The following is a 27,749-nucleotide window of genomic DNA, read 5'->3' as shown; positions in this document are numbered from 1 at the left end:
AGGGAGGGTTGTAGGGGCTGCAGTCCCGTGTGGTGTAAGCACACCCACAGTGCTGTGAGGGAGGGAGTTCCAGGATTCCGACCCAGAGACAGTGAAGGGAGATTTCCAACTCGGCCCGGTGTCACACTTTGTCTGTCAAGACTCTCTCTGCCTTGGGCTGGGGCTGGTGCTGGTGCTGGATATGAATTCAAGGAGGTGTGGTCTGCGGCTGAGCCGCTCCCCTGAAGAGACCAAGTCCAGTTCCTGTCACTTCCCACCTAGGTGAACGGGACATAGGGGAACAACACATCACACCCTCAGGGCTCTTAATTACCGCCTCAAAGTGGCTGGACAGGAGTTCCCAATCCTGTCCCGTCAGGGGGTCCGGAGCAGGAATCCGTCCGAAAGAAGCCAAAACCCGGAAGCAGCTCAACTTCCCTGAAACTTTTTCACCAGTGAGAGGAACGATAAAGTTTTGCAGGTAAGGGGCAAGTCAGCCTACTCTCTGTCATCAGGACGCACTTTGTCTATACGTTTGTTGTCTCAATTTGGGAAAATCGCCTAAAAGCGTTTCTCTTTCAAACAAAACTTTGGAAGCTTTTTGACCAAGGGTTGCTGAGGGACATTAGGGCTTCCTCAGCTCTCCAGATATATTGCACTAATTCAGGCTCTCCCATCCATTCCGAGGGGAGACGAGGTTTTTTTCTCTCTCTCTCTTCTTACACCAACCTTCACGTTTTCGATTCAATTTTAATTTCACAACAGAGTGAGGACTCGTTTCGCTGTCTCCTCCCTCCCCCCCCCCCCCCTCAATGAAACGTTCAACTCAATCCTGATTTGCTTTTTAAACTTTCACTTTTTATTTCATGTTCATGGTGAACAGTGGCTGCATGGAGGGGCGGGGGGAAAGCCAGTGTCAGGTGTAGATATTTACTGACTAAAACTTAGTGATGTTGGAGCTAACAAGGGTCCTCGAAACTGAGTTAATTCAATAATATTTGGAAGCCTGAACCTCCATGAAGGAGCGATTTTAACTCCTCCTGCGCCCATTTGTGGTAGAATCGGACAATTTTGCAAATGTTTCGTCTTGGTTAATCAACGTGGAAACACGTTAAGCTTGAGTGGTGGGTTTGTTGCAAGTTGCATCCGACTACATAATTAAAAGGCATGAGGGTGATTTGCATATATGCAGACTGTTATTAGTTAATTTAGCAGGTTAATCAAGTTAATCTCCCTGTACGAACCCTGTCCTTCACCTCCATCCCAACCAAGGGTCAGTGCTGAGGGAGCACCGCGCTGTCGGAGGGTCAGTGCTGAGGGAGCGCCGCGCTGTCGGAGGGTCAGTGCTGAGGGAGCGCCGCGCTGTCGGAGGGTCAGTGCTGAGGGAGCGCCGCGCTGTCGGAGGGTCAGTGCTGAGGGAGCGCCGCGCTGTCGGAGGGTCAGTGCTGAGGGAGCGCCGCGCTGTCGGAGGGTCAGTGCTGAGGGAGCGCCGCGCTGTCGGAGGGTCAGTGCTGAGGGAGCGCCGCGCTGTCGGAGGGTCAGTGCTGAGGGAGCGCCGCGCTGTCGGAGGGTCAGTGCTGAGGGAGCGCCGCGCTGTCGGAGGGTCAGTGCTGAGGGAGCGCCGCGCTGTCGGAGGGTCAGTGCTGAGGGAGCGCCGCGCTGTCGGAGGGTCAGTGCTGAGGGAGCGCCGCGCTGTCGGAGGGTCAGTGCTGAGGGAGCGCCGCGCTGTCGGAGGGTCAGTGCTGAGGGAGCGCCGCGCTGTCGGAGGGTCAGTGCTGAGGGAGCGCCGCGCTGTCGGAGGGTCAGTGCTGAGGGAGCGCCGCGCTGTCGGAGGGTCAGTGCTGAGGGAGCGCCGCGCTGTCGGAGGGTCAGTGCTGAGGGAGCGCCGCGCTGTCGGAGGGTCAGTGCTGAGGGAGCGCCGCGCTGTCGGAGGGTCAGTGCTGAGGGAGCGCCGCGCTGTCGGAGGGTCAGTGCTGAGGGAGCGCCGCGCTGTCGGAGGGTCAGTGCTGAGGGAGCGCCGCGCTGTCGGAGGGTCAGTGCTGAGGGAGCGCCGCGCTGTCGGAGGGTCAGTGCTGAGGGAGCGCCGCGCTGTCGGAGGGTCAGTGCTGAGGGAGCGCCGCGCTGTCGGAGGGTCAGTGCTGAGGGAGCGCCGCGCTGTCGGAGGGTCAGTGCTGAGGGAGCGCCGCGCTGTCGGAGGGTCAGTGCTGAGGGAGCGCCGCGCTGTCGGAGGGTCAGTGCTGAGGGAGCGCCGCGCTGTCGGAGGGTCAGTGCTGAGGGAGCGCCGCGCTGTCGGAGGGTCAGTGCTGAGGGAGCGCCGCGCTGTCGGAGGGTCAGTGCTGAGGGAGCGCCGCGCTGTCGGAGGGTCAGTGCTGAGGGAGCGCCGCGCTGTCGGAGGGTCAGTGCTGAGGGAGCGCCGCGCTGTCGGAGGGTCAGTGCTGAGGGAGCGCCGCGCTGTCGGAGGGTCAGTGCTGAGGGAGCGCCGCGCTGTCGGAGGGTCAGTGCTGAGGGAGCGCCGCGCTGTCGGAGGGTCAGTGCCGCCCTGTCGGAGGGTCAGCGCCAAGGGAGCGCCGCGCTTTCGGAGGGTCAGCGCCGCGCTGTCGGAGGGTCGGCGCCGAGGGAGCGCCGCGCTGTCGGAGGGTCGGCGCCGAGGGAGCGCCGCGCTGTCGGAGGGTCGGCGCCGAGGGAGGGCCGCGCTGTCGGAGGGTCGGCGCCGAGGGAGGGCCGCGCTGTCGGAGGGTCGGCGCCGAGGGAGGGCCGCGCTGTCGGAGGGTCGGCGCCGAGGGAGGGCCGCGCTGTCGTTGTGTCGGCGCCGAGGGAGGGCCGCGCTGTCGGAGGGTCGGCGCCGAGGGAGCGCCGCGCTGTCGGAGGGTCGGCGCCGAGGGAGCGCCGCGCTGTCGGAGGGTCGGCGCCGAGGGAGCGCCGCGCTGTCGGAGGGTCGGCGCCGAGGGAGCGCCGCGCTGTCGGAGGGTCGGCGCCGAGGGAGCGCCGCGCTGTCGGAGGGTCGGCGCCGAGGGAGCGCCGCACTGTCGGAGGGTCAGCGCTGAGTGAGCACCGCACTGTAATCGGGCCCATCGTTTGGACAAGCAGCCCTCTCGTGTGAACATAAAGGATCCCCACAGCCACACTTTTTGAAGAAAGGTGGGGTGAAAGAGGAGGAAGATCTTCCCAGGGTCCCGAATATTTATCCTTCAACCAACATCACCAGTGCGCAAGCCACACTCTCGGAACATCCCACTCCGTTTCCAAATAGACTTGCTACCCGGGCAAATGTGACATTCGCTTTGCACACAGCAAGATCCCACCAGCGATGTGAGCGACCCAGTTACATTGTGCCCCGTAACCCACGGCCTTGCGCTCTCTTTTCAGACCTCCTGCAGCTGCGGTGCCAGACCAGAAGATGTCCATGCGGAAGCGAATCCAGCTGAAGGTCGTCCTTCTGGGAAATTCTGGGTAAGAACTGTTCAACGGAGGTGGGGGGGTTGGGGGGGTTGGTGGGTGCGGGGGGCGGGGGGGTGCGGGCGGAATCACCATTTTAAACACCCACATTCTCCCTCCACCCAGTGAGAGAATTAATACCTATTGTACCTGTGATGGAGGGGAGCTTCAGCCCAGTAATGCAGCGTACCATAATACACACAAGTATTAGACCTAGTAATGTGCAGTTATTATATATATATATATATATATATATATATAGTTATATATATTTTTGTTATTATATATATAGTGTTATACCCAGTTACACATGGTGTATTATATAATATATAGTGTTATACCCAGTAACGCACGATATGTTATTGTATAATATATAGTGTTATACCAAGTTACAGTGTGTTATTATATAATACACACAGCATTATACCCAGTAACACGTGGTGTTATTATATAAGATATAGTGTTATACCCAGTAACGCACGGTGTGTTATTGTATAATAAACACAATTTTATACCCAATAATGCACGGTGTTATTATAAAATACATACAGCGTTAAACCCAGTAATGCAGTGTTATTATATAATGAAGTGTTATACCCAGTGATGCACGGTGTGTTATTATATAAAATACACGGTGTGTTATTGTATATTTTACACACCGTTATACCCAGTAACACACAGCATTATACTTAGTGACATGTGGTGTGTTATTATATAATCTACAGTGTTATACCTAGTAACGCACGGTGTGTTATTATATTTCAGGAAGATACAATAATTTTCATAATGCTATTGGAATTTATTGTAGAGTAATAGTGGTGTCTGTGTCTATGAGTGTGTGATTTCATTGAATTAAAGGCAGTTGGTCTGAAGGTTTTGACATAACAGAAGATTAAACTAGAGCTGAAATGTTATGTAGATAAGCATAGGGGAAAAGGGAACATCTGCATTTTTAAATAAACCACACTAGATTGATTTCAAAGGAGGGGTAAAATGTTTCACCTAGCCAGGGGAAGTTAAGAAACTGTGTCTTTATTTTTCCCAAAGATTACTGGTAAAATTAGTACTATGAGAGGACTTTTTTATTATTAGAGGTAAAGCCCAAAGCCATAGTGAAACAAAGGGAATTTGCATTCAAAGGGGAAAACATGTGTAAAGGAGTGAAGGCTGTGTGTAAGGGGAGGCATTCTAAGATCTAACATGTGTGAGATGCCTCCAGCATCTAAGCCTCAAGCTGCTGTCAACAAAGAACTGAAGTTAAGAAAACTCACTTTGAATTGGATTGTTCAGGGTATCATGTTTGTTTGCCCGGATCTTTTAAAATCTATGTGCTTTACTGTTGCCTTAACAAAAGTGTAAATGGGAATTAGATTAACTAGGGGAGTTAGAAGTTATCATAGCAGCAATTTGTAGATCTATGTATGTACTTAAGATCATGTCTTCTATTAATAAAGGTTTTATTTAGTTTTGTAAGGAACCTATAAGACTCAGTGGTCTTATTACTACTGAATTCAAGGCACGCATCTTGAAATTTATACAAGTTGCAAAACAGTTGTGACCGTTGTTTCAAGTTACCCTTTGGGATTTGAGTGGCTCAGCATTTACCATCAGCTGTGCCATAAGATATAACATACACAGCGTTACACCCAGTGTCGCGCGGTGTGTTGTTATATAATATACAGTGTTATACCCAGTAACGCTGGTGTATTATAAAATACATGGTGTGTAATATGATATAGATAGCGTTATGTTCAGTAACACACCATGTGTTATTATATAATATATATGGTGTCATACCCGGTAACACATGGTGTGTCGTTATATAGCAACCTGCATTTATATAGAACCGGTTTAGGTGGTAAGATATGCTTCCCAGAGTATAAATCGAACAGTGTGTCACGTAAGGAGATATTAGGGACAGGGCTGTGCATTCCAGATCCTAACCACTTGCTGTGTGAAAAAGTTTCTCCTCGCGTCTCCGTCGCTTCTTTTGCTGATCACCTTAAATCCGCGTCCCTTTGGTTCTCGATCCTCCCGCCAATGGGAACAGTTTCTCCCTCTCCACTCTGTCCCAGACCACCGCCCCCCCCCTCGGGATTTTGAACACTTCCATCAAATCACTTGTCCAAGGAGAACAGTCCCAGCTTCTCCGGTCTCTCCGCAGAACTGAAGTCCCCTCACCCCGGGGGCCACCTCCTCCTGCAGGTACCGTGCCCTAAGAGGGTGTTGGGGTTCCATTGGATGGGTCCGAGACCCCGCTTGGAACTGTGGGGGTTTGCCATTGCCTCCTGCAGTACGACTGTCCAGGAAACTCTTTCCGCCCTTACCGCCTGCCATCAGGCATAAGCCACGTTATGAACACACCTTCCATGGCTGTCAAGTCTTGAAGTGGGAGTTGAACCTGGAGCTTCTGGTCCAGGGGTAGGGACGCTAACCCCCTGCGCCACAAGACCTCATCCCTGGAACCATTCTCGTGAATCCTCTCTCGCGCTCTATCCCCCCCCGCGCGCATGCGTGCTCTTATCTCCTCCCTCTCTCTCTCGCGCTCTTATCTCCCCCTCTCTCTCTCTCTCGCTCTTATCTCCCCCTCTCTCTCTCTCTCGCGCTCTTATCTCCCCCTCTCTCTCTCTCTCTCGCGCTCTTATCTCCCCCTCTCTCTCTCTCTCGCGCGCTCTTATCTCCCCCTCTCTCTCTCTCGCGCGCTCTTATCTCCCCCTCTCTCTCTCTCTCTCGTGCTCTTATCTCCCCCTCTCTCTCTCTCTCTCGTGCTCTTATCTCCCCCCTCTCTCTCTCTCGCGCTCTTATCTCCCCCCCTCTCTCTCTCTCTCGCGCTCTTATCTCCCCCTCTCTCTCTCTCTCGCGCTCTTATCTCCCCCCTCTCTCTCTCTCGCGCTCTTATCTCCCCCTCTCTCTCTCTCTTGCGCTCTTATCTCCCCCTCTCTCTCTCTCTCGCGCTCTTATCTCCCCCTCTCTCTCTCTCTCGCGCTCTTATCTCCCCTCTCTCTCTCTCTCGCGCTCTTATCTCCCCCCCTCTCTCTCTCGCGCTCTTATCTCCCCTCTCTCTCTCTCTTGTGCTCTTATCTCCCCCTCTCTCTCTCTCTCGTGCTCTTATCTCCCCCCTCTCTCTCGCGCTCTTATCTCCCCGTCTCTCTCTCTCGCGCTCTTATCTCCCCCCCTCTCTCTCTCTCGCACTCTTATCTCCCTCTCTCCCTCTATCGCGCTCTTATATCCCTCTCTCTCTCGCGCTCTTATCTCCAGCCTCTCTCTCTCTCGCGCTCTTATCTCCCCCCCTCTCTCGCGCTCTTATCTCCCTCTCTCTGTCTCTCGCACTCTTATCTCCCCCTCCCTCTCTCGCGCTCTTATTTCCCTCTCTCTCTCTCTCTCTCTCTCGCGCTCTTATTTCCCTCTCTCTTGCGCTCTTATCTCCCTCTCTCTCTCCCTCTCTCGCGTTATCTCCCTCTCTCGCGCTCTTATCTCCCCCTCTCTCTATATCTCCATCTCTCTCGCGCTCTTATCTCCCCCTGTCTCTATATCTCCATCTCTCTCACGCTCTTATCTCCCCCTCTCTCTATATCTCTATCTCTCTCGCGCGCTCTTGCTCTCTCTCGCTCCGCAAAACCTTTATACCCTTCCTAAAGTGTGCAGCACCCCCCCCCCACCCCCTCCGAGCTGGACGCAATCCTCCGGTTGGGGCCGAACCAACGAGTCCGACCTGACTTCCTTGCCTTTGTTAGCAGAATGCCCGCGGACCCGAGACCGGGCGAAGCTGCCCGAGCTCGGGGGTGGCGTGTGGCAGTATCGCACTGTGTAACCCCCCCCCGCTTGTTTCTTGGCCTTGTTTTCAGAGTGGGGAAGTCGGCCCTCATGAACCTGTATGTGAACAAACGCTACAGCAACTTCTACAAAGCGACGATCGGGGCGGACTTTCTCATCCGGGACATCACCTTGGACGGCAAAAATATCACCGTGCAGGTTCGTATGGGGAGAGGCCGGCTTGCCCCTCTTCCTTATTTCTGACCGCCCGGGCCGGCGACCAGAGCAAACCGGCCCGGCCTGGATGCCCAAAGGTGCAGCTTGCAACCGAGTGGTGAGCTAGGCTCCCTCGGGGGGTGGGGTTGGGGTGGGGTGGGGTGCACAGTCCAGAGTCAACCCTGTTGGTTTGAAACTGGAGTCCGGTAGAGACCCGGACCCGGCAAGGGTTCTCTGAAGGAAGCCGGTGAACTGATTTCTTTTTTTTTTAAAAGCCGTACAACTTTTGCTGATAAAGGGGACCCATCGAAGTTTTTCATCTTGCACTCATCAGGACACTGGCCTGAAAGCAACGATTTACACCGCATGTGAAGAGAGTGCTGGTTGGTTGGCACTCTTCACGAGCAGTATAAATTGTTGCTTTCTTGCGAGTGTCCTGATGAGTGCAAGATGAAAAACTTCAACATGTCCCTTTTTTTTGGCACCCACCCCCAGCAATACTCAAACAACGATTTATCTAGCGCCGTGAATGAGAACAATCCACGTGGTGTCGTCCCTGACTCAGTTGGTAAAACGCTTGCCTCCAAATCGCAAGGTTCCTGGTTTTAAGTCCCACCCCATGGCCTGAGCACATAAATCTGACACTGTGCCAAGGGAGTGCTGCACTGCCGGAGGTGCCGCTTTGTGGGTGAGACGTTCAATCGTGGCACTATTTTGAGGAAAAGCACGTAGAATCCTGGCCAACAGCTATCCTTCAATCGACCTCTTAAAAATCAGATCCACATAAGATCAGATCCGATAGAGATTAAACCTTGCTGGCTCTGGGGTCTTGCTGCGCGCATATTGGCTGCTGCGGTTCCTATTACAACAGCGGCTACACTTCAAAGAAATACCTCGTGGGCTGTTTTTTTAAAAAAATTATTCATTGATGGGGTGTGGGCGTCGTTGGCTGGGCCCAGCATTTATTGCTTAGCCCTAATTGCCCCTTAAGAAGGTGGTGGTGGTGGTGAGCAGCCTCCTTGAATCGCTGCAGTCCCCGTGTGGTGTAGGTACACCTCCCAGTGCCTGGGTCCGTCCGGTTTTATTCCTTTTTTGGAGGCTTTGCAGTGGTTTGATACAACTGACTTCCTCAGAGCTGGGGGTCTGGAGTCCCATGGAGGTAAGTCAGATTTCCTTCCCTAAAGGGCATTAGCGAACCAGGTGGGTTTTTGCAACAATTGGCTAGTCCAGCCTCAATACCACCATGCCATCGCATCCCCACGATGCTGTAAAACTCTTTTTGAGATGTCTGGTGGTTGTGAAAAGTGCGATTATAAATACGCACACGGGACTGTGAATCCGTCAAAGCTTTGACACTGAGACACGTGTGTAAAATCCCGATCAAAGGTACTTTATGGGACCGTCTTAAAGGAGGAGAGCAAGAGAGAGAGAGAGATAGACGGGGAGAGAGAGGTGGGGAGGTTTGGGGTGGGGGTGGAATTCCAGAGCTTAAGGCCCCAGGCAGCTGAAGGGACGGCCGCCAATGGGGGAGCGATGGGAATCGGGGGATGCTCGAGAGGCCGGAATTGGAGGTGCGCAGAGATCTCGGAGGGTTGTAGGAGGTTACAGAGATAGGGAGGGTAGGAGGGGCTGGAGGAGGTTACAGAGATAGGGAGGGTTGTAGGGACAGGAGGAGGTTACAGAGATAGGGAGGGTTGTAGGGACAGGAGGAGGTTACAGAGATAGGGAGGGGTGTAGGGACAGGAGGAGGTTACAGAGATAGGGAGGGGTGTAGGGACAGGAGGAGGTTACAGAGATAGGGAGGGGTGTAGGGACAGGAGGAGGTTACAGAGATAGGGAGGGTTGTAGGGGCTGGAGGAGTTTACAGAGATAGGGAGGGGTGTAGGGTGCTGGAGTAGGTTACAGAGATAGGGAGGGTTGTAGGGACAGGAGGAGGTTACAGAGATAGGGAGAGGTGTAGGGGCTGGAGGAGGTTACAGAGATAGGGAGGGGTGTAGGAGCTGGAGGAGGTTACAGAGATGGGGTGGGTTGTAGGGGCTGGAGGAGGTTACAGAGATAGGGAGGGTTGTAGGGGCTGGAGGAGGTTACAGAGATAGGGAGGGGTGTAGGGGCTGGAGGAGGTTGCAGAGATAGGGAGGGTTGTAGGGACAGGAGGAGGTTACAGAGATAGGGAGGGGTGTAGGGACAGGAGGAGGTTACAGAGATAGGGAGGGTTGTAGGGACAGGAGGAGGTTACAGAGATAGGGAGGGTTGTAGGGGCTGGAGGAGGTTACAGAGATAGGGAGGGTTGTAGGGGCTGGAGGAGGTTACAGAGATAGGGAGGGTTGTAGGGGCTGGAGGAGGTTACAGAGATAGGGAGGGGTGTAGAGGCTGGAGGAGGTTACAGAGATAGGGAGGGTTGTAGGGGCTGAAGGAGGTTACAGAGATAGGGAGGGGTGTAGGGACTGGAGGAGGTTACAGAGATAGGGAGAGGTGTAGGGGCTGGAGGAGGTTACAGAGAAAGGGAGGGTTGTAGGGGCTGGAGGAGGTTACAGAGATAGGGAGGGGTGTAGGGACAGGAGGAGGTTACAGAGATAGGGAGGGTTGTAGGGACAGGAGGAGGTTACAGAGATAGGGAGGGTTGTAGGGACAGGAGGAGGTTGCAGAGATAGGGAGGGTTGTAGGGACAGGAGGAGGTTACAGAGATAGGGAGGGTTGTAGGGGCTGGAGGAGGTTGCAGAGATAGGGAGGGGTGTAGGGACAGGAGGAGGTTACAGAGATAGGGAGGGGTGTAGGGACAGGAGGAGGTTACAGAGATAGGGAGGGTTGTAGGGACAGGAGGAGGTTACAGAGATAGGGTGAGGAGGCCACAGGGACAGGTCCTGTGATCTAAATGCTTTCTCTCTCCCCTCCAGGTGTGGGACACCGCTGGGACTGAGCGCTTCCAGTCCCTGGGGTCGGTGCTGTACAGGGGCGTCAACTGCTGCATCCTGGTGTTCGACGTGACCTCGGAAGCCTCCTTCCGGGCTCTGGATGGCTGGTGGAAGGAGTTTATTCTCCAGGCCGATCCCAGGGACCCTGATGGCTTTCCCTTCGTTGTCATCGGCAATAAGACTGATCTGAGCAGCATCAGGGCGGTAAGAGGTGGAGACCCCTGCCAGTCGGTGATTTACATTGTGCCCCCCCGCTCTCTCCCTCACGGGTGAGGGGCTGTCACACGTCAGCCAGCTATTCGACTGCAGATGCTTCGCAAGTTGCTGCAGTGCATCTTGTCGATGGTACACACACTGTGCTGCCCCTGTGCGTCGGTGGCGGAGGGAGTGAATGTTTGTGGATGGGGTGTCGATCAAGCGGGGGGCTGCTTTGTCCTGGACGGTGCAGAGCTTCTTGAGTGCTGTGGGAGCTGCAACTCATCCAGGCAAGTGGGGAGTATCCCCATCCCACTCCTGACTTGTGCCTTGTAGATGGTGGACAGGCTTTGGGGGGAGTCAGGAGGTGAGTTACTCTCCGCAGGATTCCCAGCCTCTGACCTGCTCTTGTAGCCACAGTGTTTATATGGCTGGTCCCCAGTTCAGTTTCTGGTCAGTGGTAACCCCCAGGATGTTGATAGTGGGGGATTCAGCGATGGTGATGACAGTGAATGTCAAGGGGCGATGATGGTTTAGACTCTCTCTTGTTGGAGATGGTCATTAGGTGGGGCAATTGTTACTTGCCACCTATTAGCCTAAGCTGATTGAGCCAAGCCCCATGTAAAGTCAGGGCCTTTGAGGAGTGAGTGGGGTGTGGGGAGGGGGGGCAGAATTCACTCGAATTTGTTCCTTTCACTGACAGTGAGTTGGCTCAATTGCTGCTTTCCATCCCCTCAGGTCTCCACCAAGACGGCGGAGGACTGGTGTAAAGCGCGCAGGCTGGCCTACGTCGAGACCAGCGTGAAGGAGGCCCTGAACGTCGAGGAGGCGTTTCGGGAGTGCGTGCGGCTCGCATTGAAACAGGTGAGGGGGTCTCTCGGAGCCGAGACGGGGGGGAAGGTTGGGGGGCGGGGGGGGGGGGGGGGGGGGGGGGGGGGGGGGGGTGCGGTGGGGGAAGACTCCCCTCAAGGTGACGGAGGGGGTTCAGGCAATTGGAGCCGCCGGCGGTGCCGCCGAACACTAACGTACCGACCCACACTCTCCGCCTGGGTGGGGCGCCGCAGCGACGCCTCCCCTAGTCGAATATCCCGCCGCGCAGTTCGAGCGTAAAGGATGGCCAACGGTTGGGCGATCGTCGGAGGCCAGGGGCAGTGTGTTTATTTCTGGGAAAGTGCTGCGAAACCTCTGTTGAACCTGGGCTAGTAATTTGGTTAAAATCTGCAATGAACTTTAATTTTCATACATCCAGTGGCAGATGAAGTTCCATGCAGGAAAGATATGGTGAGACGGTGTAAAATAAAGGGGGAGCTTTTAAAGGAGGTGCAGGAACAGAGGGACCTGGGTGTATGCATACATAGGTCATTAAAGCATGTTGATAGAGCAGTTAATAAAGCATATATAGTATCTTATGCTTTATTAATAAGGGCATTGATGCAAGAGTAAGGGGGTTCATGTTGAACGTGTATAAGGCACTAGTTAGTCCTCATCTGGAGCACTGCGTTCAGTCCTGGATCACCATTCTTGAGCAAGGATCTGAAGGCATTGGAGAGAGTACAGAGGAGATTCACAAGAATGATTTCCCAAGATGAAGAGCTGGAGCTATGAGGATAGATTGGAGAGGTTGGGACTGCTTTTCCTTGGAGAAGAGAAGGCTGGGAGGAGACTTGATAGAGATATTCAAGATCCTGAGGGTACATAGTGAGGAACCCTTCCCTCTCAAGAGGACGTCAAGAGCTAGAGGGCATGGATTTAAAATAATTGGCAAAAGGAGTAAATGTGACGAGGGGGCAAGTTTTTTTTTTCACCCAGAGGGTGGTTGGGGTCAGGGATGAGCTTCCTGAGAGGGTGGTGGAGGCAGGTTCCATCGAGGTATCCAAAAGGGAACTGGATTGCTTCCTGGAACGAGAGAACGTGCAGGATTACAGGGATAAGGCAGGGGAGTGGAACAAAGTAGAATGCTCATTCAGAGAGCCAGTGCAGACTCGATGGGCCAACTGGTCTCTTGCATCGTAAAGATACTGTGATAGAACAATGATTTGCAAGAATTAAAGATTCCAGCTCTCAGAACAGAAGAGCATTTAGTCATATAAAGACTGTAGCTACAAGAGCAGGTCAGAGGCTGGGAATCCTGCAGTGAGTAACTCACCTCCTGACTCCCCAAAGTCTGTCCACTATTGACAAGGCACAAGTCAGGAGTGGGATGGAATACTCCCCACTTGCCTGGATGAGTGCAGCTTCCCCCAACACTCAAGAAGCTCGACACCGTCCAGGACAAAGCAGCCCCGCTTGATCGGCACCCCAACCACAAACATTCACACCCCCCACCACCGACGCACAGAGGCAGCACAGTGTGTGTACCATTTACAAGATGCACTGCAGCAACTTGCCAAGGCTCCTTCGACAGCGCCGCCCAAACCCACCACCTCTACCACCTAGAAGGACAAGGGCAGCAGACACACGGGGAACACCACCACCTGCAAGTTCCCCTCCGAGCCCCACACACACCATCCCGACTCGGAAATATATCGGCCGTTCCTTCACCGTGGGTGGGTCAAAATCCTGGAACTCCCTCTCTATCAGCACGGTGGGTGTACCTACACCACACGGGGACTGCAGCGGCTCAAGAAGGCGGCTCACCCCCACCTTCTCAAGGGGCAATTAGAGATGGGCAATAAACGCTGGGCCCAGCCAGTGACACCCACATCCTGTGGAATAGAAAAAAACCCTCGAGCCCGTTCTGCAATTTAATGAGATCATGGCTGATCAAGGAGATTGACCAGGCTCAGTCTCTTCTCTCAAAGGCGGGGGAGGTGACCTGATCGAGCTCTTTAAAATGAAGGAGGAGGTTTCGATAGGTTCGACGTAGAGATGTTTGCACTTGTCCAGCGGGGGGGGGGGGGGGGGGGGGGGGGGGGGAAGAGACCAGAACTGGGCGGGGGGGTGGGTGGGGGTGGGGGTGGGGGGTGTTGGCGGCATCAATATAATACAATCACTAATAAATCCAATTGGGGGGGAATTCAGGAGAAAGGTCTTTACCCAGAGAGTGGGGGGAATGTGGAACTCGCTCCCACAGGGAGGGGTGGAGGTGAATTGTGTCGATGTCGATTAAGGGAGGGTGGTGGGGGGAATGGAGGAGGGTGGTGGGGGAATGGGGGAGGGTGGTGGGGGTAATGGGGGAGGGTGGTGCGGGGATGGGGGAGGGTGGTGGGGGGATGGGGGAGGGTGGTGGGGGAATGGGGGAGGGTGGGGGGGGAATGGGGGAGGGTGGTGGGGGTAATGGGGGAGGGTGGTGGGGGAATGGGGGAGGGTGGTGGGGGAATGGGGGAGGGTGGTGGGGGGAATGGGGGAGGGTGGTGGGGGGAATGGGGGAGGGTGGTGGGGGGAATGGGGGAGGGTGGTGGGGGGAATGGGGGAGGGTGGTGGGGGGAATGGGGGAGGGTGGTGGGGGGAATGGGGGAGGGTGGTGGGGGGAATGGGGGAGGGTGGTGGGGGATATGGGGGAGGGTGGTGCGGGATATGGGGGAGGGTGGTGGGGGGATATGGGGGAGGGTGGTGGGGGGGATGGGGGAGGGTGGTGGGGGGGATGGGGGAGGGTGGTGGGGGAATGGGGGAGGGTGGTGGGGGGAATGGGGGAGGGTGGTGGGGTGGATGGGGGAGGGTGGTGGGGTGGATGGGGGAGGGTGGTGGGGTGGATGGGGGAGGGTGGTGGGGGGATGGGGGAGGGTGGTGGGGGGGATGGGGGAGGGTGGTGGGGGGGATGGGGGAGGGTGGTGGGGGGAATGGGGGAGGGCGGGGAGGGGAATGGGGGAGGGCGGGTGGGGGAATGGGGGAGGGCGGGTGGGGGGAATGGGGGAGGGCGGGTGGGGGAATGGGGGAGGGGAATGGGGGAGGGTGGTGGGGGGAATGGGGGAGGGTGGTGGGGGGAATGGGGGAGGGTGGTGGGGGGAATGGGGGAGGGTGGTGGGGGGAATGGGGGAGGGTGGTGGGGGAATGGGGGAGGGTGGTGGGGGAATGGGGGAGGGTGGTGGGGGAATGGGGGAGGGGGGAGGGGAATGGGGGAGGGGGGTGGGGGGGATGGGGGAGGGGGGTGGGGGGGATGGGGGAGGGGGGTGGGGGGGATGGGGGAGGGTGGTGGGGGAATGGGGGAGGGGGGAGGGGAATGGGGGAGGGGGGTGGGGGGGATGGGGGAGGGGGGTGGGGGGGATGGGGGAGGGGGGTGGGGGGGATGGGGGAGGGTGGTGGGGGGAATGGGGGAGGGTGGTGGGGGGATGGGGGAGGGTGGTGGGGGGATGGGGGAGGGTGGTGGGGGGATGGGGGAGGGGAATGGGGGAGGGTGGTGGGGGGGAATGGGGGAGGGTGGTGGGGGGATGGGGGAGGGTGGTGGGGGGATGGGGGAGGGTGGTGGGGGGATGGGGGAGGGGAATGGGGGAGGGTGGTGGGGGGATGGGGGAGGGTGGTGGGGGGATGGGGGAGGGTGGTGGGGGGAATGGGGGAGGGTGGTGGGGGGATGGGGGAGGGTGGCGGAAGCTGGACAAAGACATGAAGGAGAAAGGAAGAGGGGGAGGGGGGACGAAAGGAGGGCTGAGGGGGAAGTGGGAGTGAGGGGGAAGTGGGAGTGAGGGGGAAGTGGGAGTGAGGGGGAAGTGGGAGTGAGGGGAGGTGGGGGGGAGAGAAGGAAGAGGGGAGGGGGAGAAGGAAGCGGGGAGGGGGGGAGAAGGTAGTGGGGGTGGTGCGGGGGGGAGGAAGTGGGGAGGGGAGGGGGGAGGAAGTGGGGAGGGGGGGAGGAAGTGGGGAGGGGAGGGGGGGAGGAAGTGGGGAGGGGGGAGGAAGTGGGGGGGGGAGGGGGGGAGGAAGCGGGGAGGGGGGGAAGGTGGTGGGGAGGGGAGGGGGAGAGGGGAGGGGGAGGAGGAAGTGGGGAGGGGAGGGGGGGAGGAAGCGGGGAGGGGGGGAGAAGGTAGTGGGGGTGGTGCGGGGGGGAGGGGGAGGAGGAAGTGGGGAGGGGAGGGGGAGAGGGGGGAGGGAAGGGGGAGGAAGTGGGGAGGGGAGGGGGGGAGGAAGCGGGGAGGGGGGGAAGGTGGTGGGGAGGGGAGGGGGAGAGGGGAGGGGGAGGAGGAAGTGGGGAGGGGAGGGGGGGAGGAAGTGGGGAGGGGGGGAAGGTGGTGGGGGTGGTGCGGGGGGGAGGGGGGGAAGGTGGTGGGGAGGGGAGGGGGAGAGGGGAGGGGGAGGAGGAAGTGGGGAGGGGAGGAGAAGGTAGTGGGAGTGGTGCGGGGGGGAGGGGGGGAAGGTGGTGGGGAGGCTGCTGTGGGGCAGAAACACCAGCCCGGGGCAGCAGGGCTGAATGGTCTGTTTCTGTGCTGTAACCGTCCATGTGACTCAGTGTCCTCTTTGTTGCCCCCCCACCCCCCGCCCCCCCCCCCTACAGTTGAAGAGCGAGGACCCGCACGTGGACCAGCCCGTCCAGCTGCAGCTGAACCCAGGCGATGCGAAGCCACTGGGGCTGTGTGGCTGCAGATGACTGCGAGGCTCCATGGCCCACTTCCTCCGCCCCCCCCCACCCCAGACTCTTCTCTGCCGGCCGCTGCGTGTGCTCCAAGTCGGCCTTGCACTTTCTGTCCTCTCGCCTTTCTACTTTGTCCCCTTCCGATGCCAGGGCCAAGGAGATGAGGCTGGGGTGCTCATGAAGGACCCGTTGAGACTGGGTCTCCCCCAGGGCCTGAGTTGAAGGGAAGTGGAGTTAAGTAAGTCTGGGTTGGAGTGCGCAAAAACTCCCTACTTATATCGTCACTTGATAATGTATAAAACGTGAATATTGCTGTACCAGAGGGGCATGCTGTCGAAGAATTTCATTGTGCACTCAACAGAGCAGACTTAAGAATTGTAAATTTCAGAGGGAATGGGGCAAGGAAAAAGGGTGCTGATTGTGGTTGGTTTGCACCTCCTCGACTGCAATTGATGTGCCAGCCCATCAGCGCCCTTTCCTCCTGCAGCATCGACTGTCGCCCCCTCTGAAATTTGGCACTCTTGCATTTGGCCTGATGAGTCCAACTCGAAAAGCTTCGACAGCGCCCGTCCTTCTCTCATTCTTCGACTCCCTGCTCGTTCGAGCGTGCGTTCGCCAGAGACCAGCGCGGGACCTTCCAGAGCACAGGAGGGGATGAATGCCGACTGCACTCTAAACTGCTCTCGTTTCACTTGCGTGGGTGGGCCTGACCGTCGACGGTGAATTGTAATTAAGCTGTATCGTTCAGTAGCCAATGAGTAAACACTAAAGACTGGTTAACGATGCTGGCCGAAGTCACGTGCCTCTAATAATTGCTGCTCCTTCCCCTCGCTATGCCCGTGGGCTCGGTTTTATTCCCGAAACTGGCCGGGAAGCAGGTTGCGAGTTGTAACGTGCGGACTGTGCAGACGCCAGGCCGTTCGTTTCTACAGCGCCCGCCTTTCTCAGACCCAAGCCCCCTCCGAAGCCCTCACCGGCCAGTAGTGTACTTTTCGAGGTGTGAGTTGCAGGGCAAACACAGCCGATTTGCAGACTCCCCTGCTCTGCCAGGAATGGTTCCAGGGCATCTCTCACGTCCACCCGACGGGGTGGGGGGAGTGTAGACAGGGCCTCCCAGTGTGATGTCTCATCTGAAAGACGGACCTAATGGCAGCGTGGTACCCACTGTCACACCTCGGCACTGACCCTCTGGCAGCATCTCCCATTCCCCCAGCACTGTGCAGAGGAGTATTGACCGGGTGCTGCTCCCACCTTGTGCGGCTGGGGGAAGACCTTGGAGGGGGGGTGGGTGGGTGGTGGAAGGGGATATCAGCCAGGATCACTGCTGCAACAGCCAGTCATTGAACAACTCCTGCCAGCAAACGTGTGACGGGGAGAACAGGCATAAAGAGAACAGGTTCCCACCAGGGCCTCTGCTGTTTATTCCAAGGAGAGTCGCTACTTTCTTAAAATAAAATATTGTTCAAAATAGCACAGATGGGTAGGGCCGAGTGTTTCAAGTGGCCGGTGATGTAAAATACCATCTTCGTCTGGAAACGAAGCACAAGGAGTGGGAGGTGGGGGGGGAGGGGATCGAAGGGGGACAGAGAGAGACAGGAGTTTAAAGTGGCCACTGCCACATTCACAGCAGCACTTTATTGTACTGTGGAGGGTCAATTTTGTCAGGCAGTCCCTCAGGATCGAGGATGCCTCACGTACAGATGACGCCAATACGGGATCTTCCAGGCGGGTGGACGGACATACGAGTTCGGAGCAGGAGGGGAGGGGCACTGTAGCCTGCTCTGCCGCTCCGACTGTAACCTCCACTCCGCATTTCCACCCACCCCCAATAACCTTTCTCCCTCTTGTTTATCGAGAATCTATCCAGCTCGGCCTTAAAAATATTCAAAGGCTCTGCTCCCACCGCCTTTGGAGGAAGAGAGTTCCAAAGACTCACCACCCTCTGAGAGAAAACATTTCTCCATCTTAAATGGGCGAGCCCTTATTTTTAAACAGTGACCCCCCACCCCCCCCCACCCCAGTTCTAGATTCTCCCACAAGAGGAAAGAGCGTTTCCATATCCAGCCTGTCAAGACCCCTTGGGATCTTATAGGTTTCAATTAAGTCGTCTCTTACTCTTCTAAACTCCAGCAATACAAGCGTAGTCTGTCCAACTTTTCCATTCCTGTTATTAGTTTAATGAACCTTCTCTCAACTGCTTCTAAAGCATTTATGTCCTTCCTTAAATAAGAAGGCCAGTACTGTACACAATACTCCAGGTGTAGTCTCACCAGCACCCTGTACAACTGAAGCACAACCTCCCTATTTTTGTATTCAATTCCCCTCACAATAAATGATAACATTAGCTTGCCTAACTACGTCGTGTACCTGCATATTATTTGTGATTCTTGCACTAAGACACCCAGCCCCCTCTGCATCTCAGACCTCTGCAATCTCTCTCCATTTAGATAATATACTTCGTTCATATTCTTCCTTCTAAAATGGACAATTTCACATTTTCAGCAACTACCCTGTCAAGCGCCCCGCCCCCAAAGAATCGAACATGTTTCAATAAGGTGGCTTCTCATTCTTCTAAACTCCAATCAGTACAGGCCCAACCTACTCATAAGAAAATCCCTCCTTCCCCTAGTGATCAACCTAGTGAACCCTCTCTGGACTGCCTCCAATGCCAGTATATCTTTCCTTAGATAAGGAAACCAAAACTGTTCACAGTATTCTAGGTGTGGTATAACTAGTGCCTTGTATAGTCTTAGCAAGACTTCCCTATTTTTATACTCCATTCCCTTTGGAATAAAGGCCAACATTCCATTTGCCCTCCGTTACCTGTTGAACTTGTATGTTAGCTTTTTGTGATTCGTGCACGAGGACCCCCAAATCCCTCTGTGCTGCAGCTTTCTGCAGTCTTTCTCCATTTAAATAATATTCAGCTCCTCTATCCTTCCTGCCAAAGTGCATAACCTCACATTTTCCCACCTTATATTCCATTTGCCAAGTTTCTGCCCACTCACTTAACCTGTCCATATCCCCCTGTAGACTTCTTGTGTCATTCTCACCACTTGCCTTCCCACCTATTTTTGTGTCATCTGCAAACTTGGCGATAGTACATTCACTTCTCTCATCCAAGTCATTAATATATAAATAATTGTGGCCCCAGCACTGATCCCTGTGGCACTCCACCAGTTACAGGTTGCCATCCTGAAAATGCCCCTCTTATCCCAACTCTGTCATCTATTAGTTAGCCAATTCTCTATCCATGCTAATATACTACCCCCAACACCATGGGCTCTTCTCTTATTAAGTAGCCTTACCTGTGGTACCTTATCAAACGCCTTTGGAAATCCAAATATATTACAGCTACTGGTTTCCCCTTTTTCTATCTTGCCTGTTACCTCCTCAAAGAATTCTAAAAAATTTGTCAGGGCATGATTTCCCCTTCATGAAGTCATGCTGACTCTGCTTGATTAGATTATGCATTTCTAAGTGCTCTGCTATTGCGTCCTTTATAATAGACTCTAACATATTTTTTTATCTCCCTCCCCTTTTTGAATACGGGTGTCACATTGGGCAGTTTTCCAAACCTCTGGGACTTATTCAGAATCTAAGGATTCTTGGAAGATTACTACCAGTGCAACCACTATCTCTGTAGCTACTTCCTTTAATATCCTAGGATGCAACCCATCAGCTCCAGGGGACTTATTGGCCTTTAGCACCATTAGTTTCCCCGGTACTTTTTCTCTAGTGATAGTTATTGTATTTATTTCCCCCCACCCACCCCACCCACCTTTTGCCCCTTGATTATTTAGTATTTTTGGAATGCTGTTAGTGTCTTCTACCGTGAAGAATGATGTATTTATTCAACTGCTCTGCCATTTCCTGGCTCCCCATTATTATTTCCCCAGTCTCTTTCTCTAAGGGGCCTATGTTCACTTTGGCTTCTCTCCCCCTTTTTAGATATTTAAAGAAGCTCCTACTGTCCATTTTTATATTACTTGCTAATTTAACCTCAAAGTTTATTTTCTCCCTCTATCATTTTTTTTGGGTCATCTTTTGTTGGTTTTTAAAACTTTCCCGACCCTCTGACTTATCACTAATCTTTGCCTCATTTCGTTTTTTCTTTCAATTTGATACTATCCTTAACTTCCTTGGTTGGATTATCCGCTTCCTAAAACCTTTCTTCCTCACTGCGGGGAGGGTCACCCAGAACCTGGCTTCTGGGTGAGTGAGAGTTCTGCCTCTCCTATTTCACTGCCCTCCCTCGTGGCAGCAGTCCAGTGGCCCACAGCCGCCGGCATTTGCTCAGGAGCTTGGGGAGGGACAGGGTGGCAACTGGCACGGGTGTCCGTGCGGCAATTAGCCTTTAAGTGACCTCAGCATAAACCCACAGCAAAACGGACTGGGTGCCCTTAAGTGAGCTGCCGAGGTGACACGAGTTGAGTACGGTGCGGTTTGATGGTCCTTTACAAGGTGACCTAGTGCCCAATGCAGAATGAGATATGCCATAGAAAGTTACCAGATTGTGGGAGGGAAGGTGGGCAAAAGTGGAGAAGGGGGGGGGGGGCGGGGGCAAGCTCCATATCATAGAACGGAATGCGATCCACACAATCCTTCATTAAGTGAAGAAAACTATTCTCCACATTACAACAGTTTAATTTGGGTTGGGCCTGACCACAAGCGCATGAGACAGACAGGGAAAGGCTCCCATGTCTCTCCGCTAGAAAATACACCCCCCCCCCACACAATCTACACGCTTCTCCGTAAGTGACTTATGAGCAGCGGCTTGGTGGTACAGAACCTGAATACTGCAGAAAAGAGAGACAAAGCTTTCAGTCTTGCACTCGGGACAAATGCAAGAATGCCAAATTTCAAACCATCATGACAATTTATACTACGGTGGGGGGGGGAAGCGGGTGGGAAACAACCAACACTGGAGGGCATAAATAGAGTAGGCATAGAGATGTTTTCATTTGCAAACAAGACCAGAGCTTTGTTTGTTTGGGGGTGGGGTGGGGAGCGGGGACGGTGTGTGGTGTAGCCATAAATATAAGATAGTTACCAATAAATCCACTGGGAATTTTTACCCAGGGTGGTAAAAATGTGGAACGCGGTACCACAGGGGAGTGGTTGAGGTGAATAGCATCGGTCTGTTTTCGGGGCGGGGGGGGATGCTGGATAAACATGAGGGGTAAAGGAAGAGGGGGTACAGGGACATGGTGAGATGAAGATTGGTGGGAGGAGGCAGGGATACGTGGGGCCGAGCGGCCCATTCCCTTGCTACCGATGAGTCGTTTCTCAGCTGTTCCAGATCATCTCGCCCAGCCAACTGGAAACATCCTCTGGCCTGTGGATGCGTCCTTGCGGCAATTAGCCTCTGACTGACCTCCGCCTTAATCCAGAGCAAATTGGACTGGGTGGCCTTGAGCGAGCAGCATAGGTCACACGCAGCTGACGCCACGGCTGAATCCATTGCGGAAGGGAAGGTGTGGGAATGAGGGAGGGAGGAAGGGATGAGTCATATCACAGAATGAAACATAATCCTTCATGAAATACATAGGAGTGTAACAAACACTTCTTCACGTTGGCTGGATGGCCTTAAGTCAGGTAGGCAAATCCCTCGACACTTACCCAAACCGAGGGATCACGGGTGGAAGTTGCCCATCACCGTGCAGCGTTCCAGATTAGTCCCTGCAGGGCGAGTGAGAGCCACTGTGTTGGGGGGCGGTGGTGGCAGTGGCGGTGTCAGTCAACAGCAGAATTAATCCCAAGCGGGTCTGGTCTGCAAACTGCTTCCCGGTCCCTACTAGGGAACACGTGTGCCCGCTGGAGCAGATGAGCAGGCAGGCTTGTGACCCAGCTTCAGACCACCACCACCACCCCACCCCCATCTCCTCCTCCTCCTCCTCCTCCACCACCAAGTTTGCCACATATGCAAAAGTGGACTTGAACTGGCCGAGACTAGTGCCGGGCAGCAGTCGGAGAGGCTGAGCCCTCTGCCACCGTGACGGGGCAGGGGAAAGTTCCGGAGGTCAGAAGCAGCCAAGGTGGTGCCTGCCGCCTTGGGAGCCGAGCCAAACCGAGCCCGCCCGGTCCTGGGAGAGAGAGAGGGCGAGCTGCCCAGTGTGCCAGCCAGCCAGCCCCAGCCAACCCCGCGGGTCTTGGGACGCCATCGAGTTGTGGCTCTGCTTCTCGCCTTGCGTTTGGCAGCCGGAGTAAGGGCAGCGAGGGGGGGGGGGGGGGGGGGGGGGGGAGAGGCAGGGTGGGACCAGAGCTCCACAAGTCAACCGGGAATCCCCGCACCCCCCCTCCCCCAACCGAGACTGGCGAAGGTCTTTCAATTGGCGCTTTGGTACAGGAATGACCGAGGTGGGGGGTGTGGGGAGTTGCGCGGCCGGGGTCCTGCCCGGGGAGGGCACGTGTCACGCGGCCGCCAGCGGTCGAGTGCCTGCTGCTCTGGGACAAAGGCCAACCGGCTTCCAAAGGTGGGGGGGCGGTTGGGCGAGGCTGGCGTTGGGTCGGCCGGAGAGGCTTCCAAATCTTCCTCTTGGCGTCTGAAGCAACTTGGGCATTCCGATTAAACCGAGCGGGGGTGGGGTGGTCAGACTGACCGTCACTAATGCGGGGGGACAGAGCATCTGACCCAACGCGGCATTCGGACCAAGAGCCGGCAAGGGGCATGGCAGGCCGGGTAAGCCCCTTCCCACATGGCAAGATCCCACGAGAGCAGAGGGCGATGAGGCTTTACGACTCTCGGAGGGCACGGAGACTCTTTTATCTCACCAAACTGGTGAATATTCTTCTTGGGGGGGGGTGGGGGAGATAAGTTGGTCTGATCCTCGCATTCTGAACCACCCCCACCCACCCCCACAACCCACTCACCCCGCACGCTCGTCTCCACCTACGAGGTCCAGCTCCCCGGTGTCGTGCGGGGGAGGTGGTCTCGCCAATGCTGTCCCCTCCCCACCCCCCACACGCCCCACCATGGTGGGTTGGGGTGGGGTTGCAGATAGAGGTGGAAAGTCACACGAGAACCACCAAAGCTTCTATTTCAAATATTGGTTCTGATATTTAAAAAGAAAATAATTTCGACACAAAGCTACACAATACAAACATCATTCGAGTTCTACAAAAAAAAAAACCACACGCTCCTAGGAGCACCAACAGATTATCAGACCATTATCTTCCGGTTACAGGACTGCAAGAGGAGGAGGAGAGAGGAAAGTGGCATTCCACTTGCTGTTTAAAATACATCTTTGCCGCTTTGGAGTATTGCTCCCCTTCCCCCACCACTCTCTCACTTGCTTTGAAGGGGTGTGTTTGCAGGGTGTGGGGAGGAGGATAGGAGTCCTTTCAAAAGGCCCCCTCCTGTCCAATTACATCAGGGCTAAAGGTTGGGAGAAACTGCAGCAGGTTGCTGGGAGGTGGGGGTCTGCCCGTCTGAATTAATCCAGCTGTGTGCTTCAGTGAGAGATCGAGAGACAGACAGACAAGAGAGAGAGAGAGAGAGAGACAGACAGCCAGAGGGGGAGAGAGACGGGCAGCAAGAGAGAGAGACAGACGAGAGAGAGACAGACAGACGAGAGAGAGAGACAGACAGAGAGAGAGACAGACAGACGAGAGAGAGAGACAGACAGACGAGAGAGAGAGACAGACAGCCAGAGGGGGAGCGAGATGGGCAGCAAGAGAGACAGACAGCAAGAGAGAGAGAGAGAGGCAGCGAGATAGAGACAGAGACAGGCAATGAGATAGAGAGACAGGCAGCGAGAGAGAGAGAGAGGCAGCAAGAGAGAGAGAGAGAGAGACAGGCAGCAAGAGAGAGAGAGAGAGAGAGAGGCAGCAAGAGAGAGAGGGAGACAGGCAGCAAGAGAGAGAGAGACAGGCAGCAAGAGAGAGAGAGACAGGCAGTGAGAGAGAGAGAGACAGGCAGCAAGATAGAGGGAGCAGAAGAGGGGGTGAAAAATGAGAGGGGGCAAAAAATGAGAGAGAGAAAAAACGAGAGGGAATAAAAGATAAAACGATGGGCTGTATGTACAATTGCAGGGCCCACTCTGCAGAGGTTTCATAAAGAGCAACCAGCTCCTCTCCCCAGGGGGGGTCCAGCTTGGGGTGGGGGTAGGGGGGGTCCTGCTCAATCCAGTGCCCCAGTTCCTCTTCAGCGAGTCCTTATTGCAGGCGAGCAACTCGGGGAACGATTCTTAAACTAAACTCTCGCGCCGTTTTACATCTATATATATATATATTTATAAAAAAAAAAGAAAACTGGATTTTCTTCTCCGCAAGCTTTACATAGCGGTATGAGGCTTCCTGTGGCGTGTGTGTGTGCACCTGTGTCTCCGTCCTCTTCTCTTGACCGAGGGGGTGTGGGGTGTTTTTGGGGGGGAGGGAAGGGGAGGTGGGAGGGTTGCAGGGGCTGGTGGGGGGGGAGGGGGTCGTCTCGGTTGACGTTGCTGCTCTGTCTGGTTGAGTTTAAAAAATAAGAGCATCTCTCGATCCCGTCCGATCATTCCTTCCCTCGTCCGTGGTTTTAAGTTGCTGTTTTTGTGTTAAGGACAGAGTCACGGTCGGCGATAAATAAAGAGGCGGAAGGGAGGAGGGGGGTGGGGGGGGGGGGGGTCGCAAACTGGTGAAGGGGAAGAGGGGGTTTAAATCCCCCCCACCCCCACCACTCTGCCGCTCCCCCTCCTTCAACTCAATCCCAGCGCCTCTGATTCCACTGCGTTTATGGGAAAGGGGGATGCAGGGTCGGAGAGAATTTTTAAAAAAATTCACTGGCCATCCGACTTCGTCTTTTTTGGGATGTTTGACGATTTCCTGCAAACAGAGAGAAAAGAATGGCTTGAGTGGAGGCAGACTTGGGCCCTCTGTTTAAGGTAACGTGCTGAAAGACATCACGTCTGACTCAGTGCTGACCCTCCGACAGCGCGGCGCTCCCTCAGCACTGACCCTCTGACAGCGCGGCGCTCCCTCAGCACTGACCCTCCGACAGTGCGGCGATCCCTCAGCACTGACCCTCCGACAGTGCGGCGCTCCCTCAGCACTGACCCTCCGACAGCACGGCACTCCCTCAGCACTGACCCTCCGACAGTGCGGCGCACCCTCAGCACTGACCCTCCGACAGTGCGGCGCTCCCTCAGCACTGACCCTCCGACAGTGCGGCGCACCCTCAGCACTGACCCTCCGACAGTGCAGCGCTCCCTCAGCTCTGACCCTCCGACAGTGCGGCGCTCCCTCAGCACTGACCCTCCGACAGCGCGGCGCTCCCTCAGCACTGACCCTCCGACAGCGCGGCGCTCCCTCAGCACTGACCCTCCGACAGGGCGGCGTTCCCTCAGCACAGACCCTCCGACAGGGCGGCGCTCCCTCAGCGCTGACCCTCCGACAGGGCGGCGCTCCCTCAGCGCTGACCCTCCAACAGCGCGGTGCTCCCTCAGCACTGACCCTCCGACAGTGCGGCGCTCCCTCAGCACTGACCCTCAGACAGTGCGGCGCACCCTCAGCACTGACCCTCCGACAGTGCGGCACTCCCTCAGCGCTGACCCTCCAAGAGTTCGGTGCTGCCTCAGCACTGACCCTCCGACAGTGCGGCGCTCCCTCAGCACTGACCCTCCGACAGCGCGGCGCTCCCTCAGCACTGACCCTCCGACAGTGCGGCGCTCCCTCAGCACTGACCCTCCGACAGTGCGGCGCTCCCTCAGCACTGACCCTCCGACAGGGCAGAGCTCCCTCAGCACTGACCATCCGACAGTGCGGCACTCCCTCAGCACTGACCCTCCGACAGTGCGGCGCTCCCTCAGTACTGACCCTCCGACAGGGCAGAGCTCCCTCAGCACTGACCCTCCGACAGTGCGGCACTCCCTCAGCACTGACCATCCGACAGTGCGGCGCTCCCTCAGCACTGACCCTCCAAGAGTTCGGTGCTGCCTCAGCACTGACCCTCCGACAGTGCGGCGCTCCCTCAGCACTGACCCTCCGACAGCGCGGTGCTCCCTCAGCACTGACCCTCCGACAGTGCGACGCTCCCTCAGCACTGACCCTCCGACAGTGCGGCACTCCCTCAGCACTGACCCCCCGACAGTGCGACGCTCCCTCAGCACTGACCCTCCGACAGGGCAGCACTCCCTCAGCACTGACCCTCCGACAGTGCGGCGCTCCCTCAGCACTGACAACCGGGCTCAGGTCTCTGGAATGAGGAATTAAACCAACAACTTAACTCTGAGGCGGGAGAGAGAGAGAGACAGACAGGCAATTATCCTGAGGTGAGTCTGCTGCGTGAAGTGCTCTCTTATCACACGGCAGAAGTGAACAGAGTTGGACTTATTAATTCCCACCAGAATAAGGCTCACCTCAGAACAGAAAGCCAGCTTTGTCTTTCTCGTCTTTCCCCCACCACTCTTCCCCGCCCCAACCACCCCCCCAACTCCGGCAGACTCCCCACGCCCCTCTCCCGCTCAGCCAGGAGCGAACGAGCAAATCCCTTACGTTTCCGGGGAGCTTATGGTTCGTTTCACCGCCGGCTTCACCACCGTGCCGTCTTTGTTGGTTTCTGAAAGAAGGGAACAGGTTGAAAAGTCACGAGGAGTCAGCGAATCCCCAGCGTTGGGGGCAAGCTCGTCCGAGCTGGAGTGGCGGCGCCAGGGGGTCAGTTTTGGTGGGGGGGGGGGGGGGGGGGTTGGCAGCTAGCTGGGGTGGAGTAGGAGAGGAATCACGAGCATCGCACTGATCGTCTCCGCATCTTCGGTGAGCGCCAACAGGAGCAGGCTGGTTTCCTTCGCAATCTAGAGGCAGTAACTGCTTTGACCTGCAGGGGGAGTGACTTTCACTTACCCTTTCGTGTGATGTGGGCGTTGCTGGCAAGACCAGCATTTTGTTGTCTGTCCCCAGTTGTCCCTTGAACTGAGTGGCTCGCTCGGCCCACTTTAGAGTCCAAGTGGGGTCCGGAGTCACATGTAAGGCCAGACCGGCTAAGGACGGCAGATTTCCCTCCCTAAAGGGGCATTTGGGGTTTTTAAATGACAATCGATAGTTTCACGGTCACCGTCACTGAGACTGGTTTCCAATGACAGATTCTATTCGTTGAATTTAAATTCCACCATCTGCCGGGGTGGGTGGGTTTTGAACCTGTGTCCCCCCCGACCAGAGCAGTAGCCTAGGCCTCTGGGCGACTAGTCCAGCGACATTACTGCTACTCTACCCACCTCCCCCAAATGCAGGAAAGGTGCCTGGGATCGACATAGAACCAGCTTGGCAAGAGACTGTATAGAGAGAAGTCAGTGACAGACCGATCACACAGAGAATAAAGGGGGGGTGGGTGTGTGTGTGGTTGGGTGTCCTTGCAAGTGCGTCGAAAATCAGGAGTGCGCGAGAGCACAGGGCAGTCAGAGAGAGAGAGCCTGCGAGAGAGACAGCCAGCGAGAGAGAGAGAGACAGCCAGCGAGAGAGAGACAGCCAGCGAGAGAGAGAGAGACAGCCAGCGAGAGAGAGAGAGACAGCCAGCGAGAGAGAGACAGCCAGCAGGCGAGAGAGAGAGACAGCCAGCAGGCGAGAGAGAGAGACAGCCAGCGAGAGAGAGAGAGAGAGACAGCCAGCGAGAGAGAGAGACAGCCAGCGAGAGAGAGAGAGAGACAGCCAGCGAGAGAGAGACAGCCAGCGAGAGAGAGAGAGACAGCCAGCGAGAGAGAGACAGCCAGCGAGAGAGAGACAGCCAGCGAGAGAGAGAGAGACAGCCAGCGAGAGAGAGAGAGACAGCCAGCGAGAGGGAGAGAGAC

At 55.8% G+C, this 27,749-nt stretch overlaps 2 protein-coding genes across 4 annotated transcripts in view; one reads left to right on the top strand and one right to left on the bottom strand.

The window, feature by feature from the left end:
- Positions 1–5: 5 nt before the first annotated feature.
- On the top strand, positions 6–16,775 carry LOC121272831 (ras-related protein Rab-7a-like). Its single transcript, XM_041179641.1, has 6 exons — positions 6–460; positions 3,346–3,429; positions 7,260–7,386; positions 10,278–10,499; positions 11,229–11,354; positions 15,913–16,775. Exons 2-6 carry the CDS (start codon positions 3,377–3,379, stop codon positions 16,003–16,005), a joined length of 621 nt encoding a protein of 206 aa, XP_041035575.1. The 5' UTR covers positions 6–460; positions 3,346–3,376; the 3' UTR covers positions 16,006–16,775.
- Positions 16,776–24,742: 7,967 nt separating this feature from the next.
- The window catches only part of hcfc1b (host cell factor C1b), a 124,102-nt gene continuing 121,095 nt past the window's right edge, over positions 24,743–27,749 (bottom strand). For all 3 annotated transcript variants that reach the window (XM_041179634.1, XM_041179633.1, XM_041179635.1), the window contains 2 exons: positions 26,464–26,527; positions 24,743–24,795 (listed from right to left, as the gene is read on the bottom strand). In XM_041179634.1, coding sequence (XP_041035568.1) covers positions 24,750–24,795; positions 26,464–26,527 — 110 coding nt within the window. In that variant the 3' untranslated portion in view covers positions 24,743–24,749. The remainder of the gene's footprint in view (positions 24,796–26,463; positions 26,528–27,749) is intronic.

This window comes from Carcharodon carcharias, chromosome 35, assembly GCF_017639515.1.
Source record: "Carcharodon carcharias isolate sCarCar2 chromosome 35, sCarCar2.pri, whole genome shotgun sequence".
Lineage (NCBI taxonomy): Eukaryota > Metazoa > Chordata > Chondrichthyes > Lamniformes > Lamnidae > Carcharodon > Carcharodon carcharias.
This window is presented reverse-complemented; position numbering and strand designations above follow the sequence as displayed.

Excerpts from the sequence above, each read along its gene's own strand:
- LOC121272831 (XM_041179641.1), top strand. The coding sequence starts at position 3,377 with ATGTCCATGCGGAAGCGAATCCAGCTGAAGGTCGTCCTTCTGGGAAAT. Across the intron at positions 3,430-7,259 it reads GTCCTTCTGGGAAATTCTGG|AGTGGGGAAGTCGGCCCTCA; the intron begins GTAAGAACTGTT and ends CCTTGTTTTCAG. Across the intron at positions 7,387-10,277 it reads GCAAAAATATCACCGTGCAG|GTGTGGGACACCGCTGGGAC; the intron begins GTTCGTATGGGG and ends TCTCCCCTCCAG.